This window comes from Cyprinodon tularosa, unplaced genomic scaffold, assembly GCF_016077235.1.
Source record: "Cyprinodon tularosa strain WSP-4 unplaced genomic scaffold, ASM1607723v1 ctg25, whole genome shotgun sequence".
Taxonomy (NCBI): domain Eukaryota; kingdom Metazoa; phylum Chordata; class Actinopteri; order Cyprinodontiformes; family Cyprinodontidae; genus Cyprinodon; species Cyprinodon tularosa.
The window spans coordinates 566,333-579,423 of record NW_024038928.1 but is presented as its reverse complement, the minus strand read 5'-3'; the positions used below and the strand labels follow the sequence as shown (position 1 = coordinate 579,423).

General features: G+C 44.0%; 1 protein-coding gene across 1 annotated transcript; it reads left to right on the top strand.

Annotated features, from left to right (window-relative positions):
* The first annotated feature begins 7,856 nt into the window (after positions 1-7,856).
* zgc:110222 (uncharacterized protein LOC550336 homolog) lies at positions 7,857-12,484 on the top strand. Its single transcript, XM_038288171.1, has 3 exons — positions 7,857-8,010; positions 10,393-10,653; positions 11,966-12,484. The coding sequence occupies exons 2-3, from the start codon at positions 10,395-10,397 to the stop codon at positions 12,172-12,174; spliced, it is 468 nt and encodes a 155-aa protein (XP_038144099.1). The 5' UTR covers positions 7,857-8,010; positions 10,393-10,394; the 3' UTR covers positions 12,175-12,484.
* Positions 12,485-13,091: the final 607 nt, after the last annotated feature.

Sequence of the window (13,091 nt, the reverse complement as noted above, 5' to 3'; positions counted from 1 at the left end):
AGATTTCAAATAGCTAAGAACCTTTTTTCTTTTGATTGGTGTACCACAGCCGTTAATGTTCCATGTTACAATATTTATACTTAATTTACCCATTATTCTCCAGCAGAAACAGTATCAGACCTGAGTCCTGGATTCCACTACTTAGCATATATGAACAAGTTGGTGCAAGCATAACATAACTTCTTACCTGACTTTTTTTAAAACAATGGAACAGCAAATAAAAGTAGAAAATGGACAAATAAAACACTGCTCTAAAAAAGAACATGGCAGTGAAACCTTCCTGATGAAAAAGTCAAGTCTTATCTGGTCCGTGTGGGTTCTGGAGACGATCTCTCTGCTGATCCCTTCGTCTTGATCCTGACCGCACCGCAGTGACCATCCATGCCCCGTCAGATGTCGTGTTTCCTCCGCTTTCCTACTCGTTGATATCAACAGGTGCTCCCTCGCCATCTCCCGCGGTCTGTCTTCCCGTTGTGGTTCCGCCATTTTCCGCACTCTCAATGTGCTCTTGTACGAAACTTTCTGCCTCCTTTGCATCTGTAAAGCTGAGCCGCTTTCCTCTCCATGTAAACCTAAGTATGCACTACTCCTCTGAAGGGAGTAGTGCACACCGTTGAAGGAAATCTTCAATTTCTTAGCAATTTCTTGCATGGAATAGCCTTCATTTCTAAGAACAAGAATAGACTGTCGAGTTTCAGATGAAAGTTCTCTTTTTCTGGTCATTTTAACGTTTAATTAACCCCACAAATGTGATGCTCCAAAAAATCAATCTGCTCAAAGGAAGGTCAGTTTTGTAGCTTCTTAACAAGCTAAACTGTTTTCAGATGTGTGAACATGATTGCACAAGTATTTTCTAATCATCAATTAGCCTTCTGAGCCAATGAGCAAACACATTGTACCATTAGAACACTGGAGTGATAGTTGCTGGAAATGGGCCTCTATACACCTATGTAGATATTGCACCAAAAAAACAGACATTTGCAGCTAGAAATGTCATTTACCTCATTAGCAATGTATAGAGTGTATTTCTTTAAGGTTAAGACTGTTAGGATCCTCAGGCTTGCCCTCCAGAGGGCGCCAAGGATCCTCTTCTGCTCTGTGTTTTTCCCTTAGGGTTGGAGTTACTGTGGGGATCTGGAGACTACCCTCTGTCTCCAGCAGAGTGCGCCGTGGGTCTTCTGGAGCTGGAACCTTCCTGCACACCTGTTGCTAATCCTCTCATCAGAAGACCTCTCCTATATAAGCTGACTTCAGACCTTGCCTCAACGCCGCAGTGTTGATCTTAGTTGGAATCCTGTCTCTTCGTGAAGCTCTGGATGAGCTTAACCTCCTGTCTCCCCGTGAAGCTCTGGATGAGCTGCCTCACTGGTAACCTGTCGCTGGCCTGCAGCTCTGGGAGAGCTGCATCACAGGAAGCCTGTTTCTAGCCTGAAGCTCTAGGTGAGCTAACCTGCTATCTGCCCTGGTGAGCCAACCCGAAGATTCCTACGGGGACTTTTCCTAAGACTCCTATGTGGATTTACCCTGGAGGTACCTACGTGGAATCAGCTTGAAAAGTCATATGTGGATTTTCCCCGTTGTTCCCTGCTATGAGCTGGAAGCTCAGCCAGAAGATCCCTTTGTGCTAATCCCCTGTTGATCTCTGCTGTGAGCTGGAAGCTCAAATCTAGTTCTGCCCTGCTAAGCCTGAAGCTAGATGCTAGCCTTCTCTTGAACTCTGCTAACCCACAGTCTCCAGTCCCAGTCAAGACTCCAGTGAACCAGCCCCCGACCCATTCCAGTCCCAGTACTAACTGTGTATTTCTGAACTTTTATTAAACATTTTGAACTTTTTCCCTGCCTCCTCCGTGTGTGTTCTGCATCTTGGGCTTGCCTCCGTTTACCCATCATGACAGAACACTGCGGCCAAACACAAAGCCCAGCAGATCACCTCCGTCGTTGGACTGAGAAACGGGACGCTCAGATTCATGAACATACACAAACCCTCCGTGAATTACTGTTAAATCAAACATTCGCTAATCACTTCTATAATGCTAACGCCACGTCAGCGCCTCGTCCTAGCCCGAATCCACTTCCGTTTCCTGGGTCACCGGCAGAGACGTCACTTCCAAGTCAAGATAGTAATCCTCCTTTCTGGTCAGAACACAGCCCGTCGTTTTCATCACCCGGTCCTTCTCTGCCTGAGAGATTTTCTGGCAATCCAAGTAAGCTCAAAGGATTTATATTTCAGTGCCGGTTATTTTTTGGTTTTCACGATTCCAGTTTTACTAATAATAAGGATAGGATAGCTTTTGTTGTTTCTCTTCTGTCTGGTGAAGCCCTTGAATGGGCGGAGACCAAATTTCCTAAAACTAGAGAAAACTGTACATTTGAAAAATTCATCCAGGAGTTTGAAAAAACCTTTAGTCAGGTCTCTAAGTTCTCCGTTTCTTCCAATCTTCTGAATACCAAACAGGGTAATAGGTCCGTCGCCGAGTTTTCCTCCGAATTCCAGAGTAAAGCAGCCGTTTCTGGGTGGAACGAGTCTGCGCTCAAGTCCGCTTATCTCAAAGCTCTAAACGAATCTATCAGAAACGAACTTTCATTTTACGTCGAGCCAGCCAACCTAGATGACCTCATAGAATTAGCCATTGGGTTAGACACTGCATCACAAACCAGTTTCAGTTCCTCTCTGCGCCAGTTTAGCCTCAGTTCTCATGTTCTAGACCATCATTTAGCTCCATCCGTTAAAGGACTCAAAATTGGCCCACCAGTATCACGTCCAACAGTTAGAGTTCCCCGCCAGCCTGATCAGACACCTGCACCCGTCACCATTATAACTAAACCTGTTTCCTCGCCAGATAATCTAGCTACCTACATCCATGAGTCTGATCTTTGGCATTACTTTTATGGGGATAGAGAGGATATCCTCCCTTTCGAGCCACCACCCTCAGCTCCACGGCAGTCAGATCCTGATCCTGAACCAGCCACTTTCGTTCCTGAACCCGTTCCCATGACCGATTCCCTAGCCACTGATTTTGTAATCCGTTCTGGAACTCTTACTTTTCAACCGGTTAATTTGTCGCCAGATTCAATCAGTGAACCCGTTAGCTTAGCTCCAAGGACCTCTCGGCGTAAAAAGAGGCGTCGCCTTAAGTCAGCTCTGTGCCGTCCAGAGACCCCTGGGTCAGCTCTGTGCCGTCTAGAGACCCCTGAGTCAGCTCTGTGCCGTCTAGAGACCCCTGAGCCTGCCCTGTGCCGTCCAGAGACCCCGGAGCTTAAGATTAAGAGGGCTTCAGAAGCTAGAGTTGGTGATGACATGCCTCCAAGAGTCCCTCAGCAGAGGCCACTAATCGCCAAGAGCCCTCTACAGACGCCTCAAGCCACCTCAGAGACTGAACTTGAGCCTCCATGGGTGGTCCCTCCAGTTCCAGAGGTGGAACCACAGTCGGTGGTCCCTCCAGTTCCAGAGGTGGAGCCACTGTCGGTGGTCTCCCCTGTTCCAGACCCAGAGCCGCAATCGACGGGCTCTCCTGTTCCTGACCCAGAGCCGCAATCGGCGGGCTCCCCTGCTCCTGAGCCGCAATCGGCGGGCTCCCCTGCCCCTGAGCCGCGACCGGCGGGCTCCCCTGCTCCTGAGCCACAATCGGCGGGCTCCCCTGCTCCAGAGCCGCAATCGGCGGGCTCCCCTGCTCCAGAGCTGCAATCGGCGGGCTCCCCTGCTCCAGAGCCGCTATCGGCGGGCTCCCCTACTCCAGACCCGGAGCCACAATCGGCGGGCTCCCCTGTTCCAGTCCGTGAGCTGCTGTCGACGGTCACCTCAGAGTCTGTTCCTGAGCCGCCGAACAGGGGACGGGGTACCCCATGGGGGTACCTACTGAAGGTTTGGCGTCATCCTCCTGAGAAGCTGCTTCGCCTCCGGCCCCGCGGCCGGCCCCCAGAGCGTCGACTTCGCCTCCGGCCCCGCAGCAGATCCCCGGAGCATCGACTTCGCCTCCGGCCCCGCGGCAGACCCCCAGAGCGTTGGCTTCGCCTCCGACACCGCAGCCGGCCACCTAAGACTCTGCTCCATTACCGGATCCTCGGCCGGCCTCCAGGACCTCTGCCTTGCCTCCGGCCCGGCGGTGGTTCCCCTAAGACGCTGCTTCGTCCCCAGCCCCGTGGTCGGCCTCCTGAGCATCTGTCTCGCCTCCGGCCCAGCGGTAGGCCCCCTGAGAATCGGCCTCGCCTCCGTCCCAACGGTCGGTCTCCTGAGCATCTACTACGCCTCCGGCCCCGCAGTCGGCCCCACGGCCGGCCACCTGAGACTCTGTCCCGCTGCCGGTCCTTCGGCCGGCCACCTGAGACTCTGTCCCGCTGCCGGTTCCCCGGCCGGCCACCTGAGACTTTGCCCAAGATATCGTCTGGGTTTTCTTTTGTTTTCGTCCACCGTAAGTGGATCGTTTTTTGTTCTGGACTTTGTTTTTGTTTTTGCCCTCCTGGCCTGTTTCCTCCATCGCCCTCTCTGGGTGGATTGTTTTTTGTTTTCTGGACTCTGTTTTTTGTTCCTGGCCCTCCTTGCCTTAGTGCCCCCTCTGCCCACCCTGGATGGGTTGTTTTTTGTTTTCTGGACTTTGTTTTTTGTTCCTGGCCCTCCTTGCCTTAGTGCCCCCTCCGCCCACCCTGGGTGGGTTGTTTTTTTTGTTTATTTTTGTTGGAATTTTTCAGGGGGCATCTGGAATCCGCCCTTGAGGGGGGGGTACTGTTAGGATCCTCAGGCTTGCCCTCCAGAGGGCGCCGAGGATCCTCTTCTGCTCTGTGTTTTTCCCTTAGGGTTGGAGTTACTGTGGGGATCTGGAGACTACCCTCTGTCTCCAGCAGAGTGCGCCGTGGGTCTTCTGGAGCTGGAACCTTCCTGCACACCTGTTGCTAATCCTCTCATCAGAAGACCTCTCCTATATAAGCTGACTTCAGACCTTGCCTCAACGCCGCAGTGTTGATCTTAGTTGGAATCCTGTCTCTTCGTGAAGCTCTGGATGAGCTTAACCTCCTGTCTCCCCGTGAAGCTCTGGATGAGCTGCCTCACTGGTAACCTGTCACTGGCCTGCAGCTCTGGGAGAGCTGCATCACAGGAATCCTGTTTCTAGCCTGAAGCTCTAGGTGAGCTAACCTGCTATCTGCCCTGGTGAGCCAACCCGAAGATTCCTACGGGGACTTTTCCTAAGACTCCTATGTGGTTTTACCCTGGAGGTACCTACGTGGAATCAGCTTGAAAAGTCATATGTGGATTTTCGCCGTTGTTCCCTGCTATGAGCTGGAAGCTCAGCCAGAAGATCCCTTTGTGCTAATCCCCCGTTGATCTCTGCTGTGAGCTGGAAGCTCAAATCTAGTTCTGCCCTGCTAAGCCTGAAGCTAGATGCTAGCCTTCTCTTGAACTCTGCTAACCCACAGTCTCCAGTCCCAGTCAAGACTCCAGTGAACCAGCCCCCGACCCATTCCAGTCCCAGTACTAACTGTGTATTTCTGAACTTTTATTAAACATTTTGAACTTTTTCCCTGCCTCCTCCGTGTGTGTTCTGCATCTCGGGCTTGCCTCCGTTTACCCATCATGACAAAGACTAGTTTAAAGTTATCTTCATTGAAAAGTACAGTGCTTTTCCTTCAAAAATAAGGACATTTCAATGTGACCCCAAACTTTTGAACGGTAGTGTATAGGGATTAAAGGAAATGAAATTGCAGCTAAGATTGTAAGGAAGCATCAAAAAATAAAATCACTGATATGATGATTAACTTAAGCAAGACAGAAATTAAAAGAATCATTAAACAAAGGATGAAGGAAAGGTGGCAAAAACAATGGGAAGAAAGGAGAGGAAGATGTTTTTATAGGATTCAGCAGAAAGTCGGAGAAATGAGGATAGCAGAAGGAAGCAGAAGAGAGGAAACAATTATTTCAAGACTTAGATTTGGGCATGCAGGATTAAATAATACACTATTCAAAATAGGGAAACATGTGTCTGGCAAATGTGAATATTATGGACAAGCTGAAGCAGTAGAACATGTGGTGATGTGTTGTAAGAAGCCGGAAGAAGAAATTTGGTTAGAGACTTAAATAAGTAGAAAGGTAAATTTGATTTTATAGATATTCTGCAAAAAAAAGTCAAATTTTTTTTATCAATATTTATTTAAATATTTAATAATAGGAATAATTAGGAGGATTAATTATTGTAAGGTAATATTATAGAAATAGATATATAGATAAATATAAGTATCTGTATGAATACGGCCATTCTGATTAACACTCCTCACCAGTTGGTAGCGGTAATGCACAAAAGAAAAGTTGTTTGCCAACAGCCATTAAACGCAACAAGACAAGACCAGCTCTAATATTATTTGCTTTACAATGAGTAGAAGACATAAAACCATTAAAAACAGTAATTTGTTCAGATTCAAGCTCTGCATTTATTAGGTTTAAAATATAACCAGTCAGATAGTAGGATGGACATTCTATTAGAAATATTTCATATATTATTTAGAATAAAGAATATGGGTTTGATAGTTGTATCTGTGTGGGTTCCAGCACATATTGGAGTAGAAGGAAACCAGAGGGCAGATAAAATGGCAAAGAGGGCAATTCAAAATCCTATTAGTTTTACAGTTAAAACATGTAAATCGGAGGGAAAGAGTATTATTATTAAAGAAATTCAGAAGATAGTAAGAAAAGAAGAAATGGAAGATGAAATAGAAAAGAGGATAGAGATTACAAGGTTAAGATTTGGGCAAACAGGACTTACTTATAAACTTTTGCAAATTCAAACGCATACTACTGGCAAATGTGATTACTATGGAAAATATGAAACAATAGAACATTTTATACTGGAATGTCATAAATATGAAAGCGAGAGAAGATATATGAGGAGAGAGTTTGAATGTATTAAGGAAAATATTATTTTATTAGATATTTTAGGGAAAAATTTGGGGAGTAAACATATACAAATAATTATTCGATTTTTAAAGAAAACTAAATTATTTTATAGAATTTGATCATAGAGAGGGTGAATGTGTGTATGATATAGATGGGTAGAGTACAAAGTTATGTAAAGTATGTCGTTTTTTTTTATTTTTTTATTTATTTATTTTCCTTAGAAATTATATATGTTTTTATTAGTAGATAGTCCATCACGAACCACACTCCATACCAGTAAGTGGCGGTGTAGGTACCAGATTGACTCGGGCTGCCAGATTGACTCGGGGGCCTGCGCCTTTTGATGACGTCACAATACATAATTGTTTTAACGTTTGCACAATTGCGCAAAACATTTTGATTGGTCTGGACAGCTTACTAAAGTAATTATAGCGGGGTGTAGGTTTTATTCGAAAGCGGGATTGCTGTTTGTAAACGGACAATTTTACGAAGACATTCTCCATGGTCCCTGCGCCTTCTGATGACGTCACCGAATTCGCCATGGGCCTTGCGCCTCCCGATGACGTGACATTATGGCAATGCCACTCAAACAAACTACATTGAGCCCGCGGTCTGCATTTGTAACGAGAATAAATTCAGGAGAATGAAGCTAAAGGGATACAAAAAATAAACTTGTAATATTACAAAACCAAAAATACTACGAATACAAAGTATATTCAGAGATTAAAGTCCCTCTGATACTGTTTAAGTGACTGAGAAACTGCAGATTTGCCACATTTAAGATGGCGGACGCTCTGACGCATCTCAAAAGGCGCAGGCCCCCGAGTCAATCTGGCATCCCGAGTCAATCTGGTACCTACAGCGGTAATGCTACTAAATGTTTGTTGTCAACCGCCAACAAAAACGTCCCTATGGCTTTCACCACAGAGAAAGCGTTTCCTCACTTTGACCAGCAGGGGGCGACTCCGTTCTGCTGATCCAGCACCTCGGGTCCAGAAGAAGACCCGCTGAAAGAGGCCATACAGAATTAAACGGTTTGAACCTAAAGTTTCGTATTGGGTTCTTCCTCCGCGTTGTTTTGGAGCTGGTTTGGAACCATTAGTGGGAATCTCACAGGAAGTCTGGGCCAGGTGAGTTATTATCGCTGTTCGGAACCAGTCCAGGTGTTCCGCAGCATCTCAGGTTGGTTGATCTTGAACCTACAGGCGGTTCTGGTGATGTTGGTGTTCTAATTTAATGCATGATCTAAATTAACCCAGTCTGGACCCATCTCAGTGTAAAACACCTGAAAACGAAACCAGATTTTTTTTTTTTTTTTTTTTTTTTTTTTTTTTTTTTTTTTTACAGAACCTTTACTTTAAAAAATGGTCTCGGTGATAAATAATAAGTCCTAAAAATGTTCTGAAGCTGTCATTTTACAATTTTTTAAAGTGTTAAGTAAAAGGCGTCTTCGGGGACAGATGGATGGTCATAAAGTATCGGTCCTAAAACTGGGTAAAGATCAGCCGATACATTATTCCATAGAGGATCATTTTGACATCAGTTTAGGGAAAACCAACCTATTTTAGACTTAGAATGGCTTCATGGATTCTGACTCATAGGACATTATTGGTAGAATTTCCTATGAACTGGATGAGTCAGCCTTCACATTCAATTCATGTATAATAAACATATTTTTAATGTTTCTTTTAGATGTTATAAAATCTCTATAAATGGCGGTATGATTTAAAAAGAACAGCAACAGAATTCAATTCAGTTTATTTCTATAGCGCCAATTCACAAGATGTGTAATCTAAATGCACTTTACAGATCACCAGATCATCAAGTCAGATTGATTCAAATCTAAGGAAAACCAGTTGATTGCATCGACTCATTGACTCCAATGCAATCCCTCACACTAAGCACGCTTGTAGCGACAGTGGAGAGGAAAAACTCCCTTTTAACAGGAATTAACCTCCAGCAGAACCAGACTCAGTGTGAGTGGCCATCTGCAGAGGCCGACTGGGGTTTAAGAAGGGTTAAGAATGAAATAACAGTTCAAACTTAGTCCACTAGTAAGTTCTGCTGTTTTCAGAAGATGCAGAGGGCACCAGTGTGGCCCCTGAGGGCCCCTTGGTGCTCTGCCATTGCACCTGTGACCCTCTAACTGATCCCCAGTAACGACTCTTTGGGCTGATATGACTTTTTCTTTCCATGTTGATTCTAAAAATGACGCATTGATAAGAAAAATTGCCATCTAAATCTGAAGTTTAAACAACAGGAAACATTTATTGACAAACCAAACACTAACAATGTATGGAGTGAATTATGTTCCAACATTGTGGCAAGCACAGAAATCAAGTTTAGTAAAAAATCTATTTTGTAAATTGAAGCTGAAAAAATGCAATCTACATATGAAAATAAAAAAAAGCATAAAAAAAAGCAGGTTTTGAGAGTAACTTTAGTGGTTTCTTAGATTTTTTTCAAATGAATTTTCCACATTCTATTATTTCAAGAATGTGTTTTTACAGCTTTTATATTTCAATTTTTTTTTTTTCTTCACTTTTATGTCAAATAAAATTTTTTCACATGAAGTTTTACAAATTGCTTTCTTTTCAAATTGCGTGTTATAAATCACGTTTCTCTTCAGTTTAATCTCTCGCTTTTGACGCTCACTGACCAATAACATGTCGAGTGAGGATGTCACTCCAGGGAAAGCCCTCCCCCAGAAGTGAAGAGGATATGATCTGAAAAAACTAACTGGAAAAGAGTAATATGTGTAAAAATCAATCTGAAAAACAGGAAAAAAGTTATTAGTATATTATATTAGTAGTATTATATTAGTATGTAACTATTATTCCTCCTCATAGAGCTTCACAGTTGGGGGTCCGTCCCTGAAGGCATCAGCAGACACATGCGGTTTCATACAGGTTTACTGAAAGCTTTAAGTTCATATTTAAGCATCAAATCCAATGTGAAGAAAAATTATTAAATTATAACTCACATAAATGACACAAAGTTATGTTTACAAAGGCTAGTATTACAGAGAACACACGTTTGTTTTCTGAATGCTCCAAGGTAACAAACACTGTAGGACTCCTAAGTCTGTGCTGATCATATAACACCAGCTTGCTTTCATGACCAAAACAGCTCTTCTCACCTGCTAAATTAATTCATGAAATGAATATCAAATAAATACAATTTCTTAATATAAATCTTACTTAAGTTTGTTTTGTTGTTACACTGGGAAACAGTTTTGGGTCTTATGGCAGGAGGTCACTGTGATCCTGCTGTAGCTCCTGAACTGTTAATTAAAATTTTAGTTTGGGGTTGGGGGGGCATGTAGATATTAAATAGGACGGACCCTAAGGTGGACCCTTGGGGATCGCCACATGTGAGTTAAAATCTGTTAAGATTCCAAAATAGGAAAAACCTGCAGAGGCAGAACCAGATCATCCTGGGATTAGTCAGGAAGATGGGGATGGGTCAGCTGAAGTGTGACATCTAAGACCTACCCTGATGCTCCTCTGCAGGCATGTCCACCCAGCTGTGGTGCTTGTCGTTCCGGATGCCATACGCCGGTCTGGTTCTGGACGGAATAAAGACTGTTGAGAGCCGCTGGCGACCTCTGCTGGCACCTCTGGAGAACCAGACTCTTGCGATCCACATCGCCTGGCGGGACTGGGAGGGAGATGACTGGCGGGCAGTGCTGAGTGGGGTGTTGGGGATCAGTGACGCTCGGATTCAGGAGCTGCTGGACTCCGGGGAGCGGTTTGGTCGTGGTGTGGTGGCAGGTAGGTGATGAACTCAAACTTGGTTGAAGCTTACACAGTGCCCCTCATCCCTGTTTCAGGAAGCTGGCACAACATACATGCCTCATATTATGTAAAACGATAGAAGAAGCTGCCACACTAAAACATGTCAGAACCAACCAGGAGAAACAGGAAATATATGGAGTCAATTTTGTTCCAGCATTGTTGCAAACAGCACCGGTAACTTTAATTTCAGCAATACAGAAATTAAACTTAGAAAACTTTTAATCATCATGAAATTATCAGTTTATTTGATAAAATATTATTTAAACTGTACTACTGTTGATCCATTATTTATTTCTAATCCAGAATAGATTTAAAACCACACATATAAAGCCTTAAATAACCAAGCTCCATCCTATATCAGGGATGCAATTGTTCCTAAAAGAGTACATTTACTGGAGTTTTACTAGTGGTTCCTAGAATTTCTAAAAGTAAGACGGGAGGCAGATCTTTTAGTTGTCAGGCTTCTCTCATGTGGAACTAACTACTAGTTTTAGTCCGTGAGGCAGACACCCTGTCTACTTTTAAGGCTAGGCTTAAAACTTTCCTTTTTGATAAAGCTTATAGTTAGAGTGGCTCAGGTTATCCTGAGCTATCTCTATAGTTATGCTGCTATAGGCTTAGACTGCTGGAGGACATAGGACATTCTGCTTCATTCTGTCTTTATTCTCCAATTCTGCAGAATCTGTTAGTTCAATCTCTAACTTTATTTTATCTGCTTTTTCTCATCATAGTAGCTTCATCTGGGCTGTTCCTGTTTGGCTGTGACTCCATCCTGGAGTGAAATATCAGCTTGGCTGCTGTAATCAATTATTAATTATAGATTAAAGTTTCGGGCCTACTTGAACAGATTTAAAAATGTAAAACGACATAAAACCATCTCCTTTATTTAGTATGACTGCATGACTAGCAGGGGAAATTCTCCACTTACATGAAAACCAGACCTCACCAAGCTGTGAACGACCAGAAGATTGCGAAGGAGCTCACTTTGCGCCTCAACTATAACTAACTGGCTAAATGCTACAGTAGCATCCTTGACATTCGGCTATCGCAGAAACACAAAGTGATGTTCTGGGTGAGAATGTCTGACAAAATTGACTGTAGAGAAAAATTGTAATGCTTAAGGAGGTAGAACAAACGCAGAGTTAGCTCAAACAATCCTACTCAAGATAACTGAAACCTGGCTCGCTGCAAGCAGATACCCAGGATGTCCGGTTTTCAATTAAATTTACATTTCTAAATTTAGGCCCTGAAGGCATCACCTGTTTTTGTTTTTTTCTGTTTTTGTAAGGACTGGTGGATGTGGGCGAGACCTGGGTGTGTCCTGCTTCCTTGCCAGAGGCGGAGCTACAGGATCTAGAGCGGTCTGCCGTTCTAATCGGTCTACAGGATAAACACCTGACGCAGCTGTCTAATCCCCGCTGGCTGAAGGGGCCTTTGAAAACTCGAGGGAATCGTGACCTCTGGACCGTGGAAATCCCCAATGAGCTGTTACCATGACAACTCGGTTCATGGAGGCCAGGTTTCCTGTCAAAGCTCCGCCGCAGGAACAGTTGGTTCTTAAGGAAGTGGACCTGGCCGGACTGCACTTTGGACACAGATGGGGTTGGGTAAACCCTGGAAGATTTATTCTGCAGACTGGTTTAAAACTTTCGAGCCTAGAAGCTTCAACCTTACCGTCTCTGCGACATGTTCTAATCTAATGTGTATTTTAAATGAAATGGGTTTTTGTTCTTTTTATATTGTATACAACTTCTATTTTCTAAGAAATGTAAATAGTCAACTGGTTGTAATAAATTGTAGTTGAGGACACTGGAATCATTTCTACACATAAGAACGCTGCTTGACATGTCCTTCAAGGACTAGTTTGACGCTCCAGATTAGAGGCAAGGTTAGTGGCAGCTGGCCAATAGAGGGCGCTACGGAGCCGACCCACCCACCCAAACTTAAGACATAAAAAAAATGTTAAAGTTAAAATATTTCGAAATGTATTGATGAATATTTTTAGATGTGCAAGACTAATGTTTAATCTTTAATTGCAAGTAAAGCTGTTTCGTTTTTCGATAGATTGGTGACGTATTTCCAAACTAGGTCGCAGAAATCTTTGGCCATAGACTCTCATTAAAAGTTGTACATGCACAGTGGCTCCTTTGCAATACAGAAGTATGAGACGGCTGGGGGCGCAGGAGAGCTGCAGCCCGAGCTAGAAGGAACTGTCCTCACATTCGTAGGGCGGGTGATTGACAGGTCCAGTCGTGGAAGTGAAATCCCTTAAATCAAACTTACCAAGAGAAGCTGGAAGTGAAATTGCTCGGACCTGATCAGCCGAACGTCAAAATTAATCAGCAGTCCAAAAACAGTTTAAGACAATACACCATCTTTAGCTACAAGGCTTGGCTAACTGCATGCAGCAAGGC

What these genes read in the sequence shown, in the direction of transcription:
- zgc:110222 (XM_038288171.1), top strand. Translation starts at nt 10,395, where the DNA reads ATGTCCACCCAGCTGTGGTGCTTGTCGTTCCGGATGCCATACGCCGGT. An exon ending in TGGTCGTGGTGTGGTGGCAG is followed by an intron (nt 10,654 to 11,965) that starts GTAGGTGATGAA and finishes TGTTTTTGTAAG; the next exon opens with GACTGGTGGATGTGGGCGAG.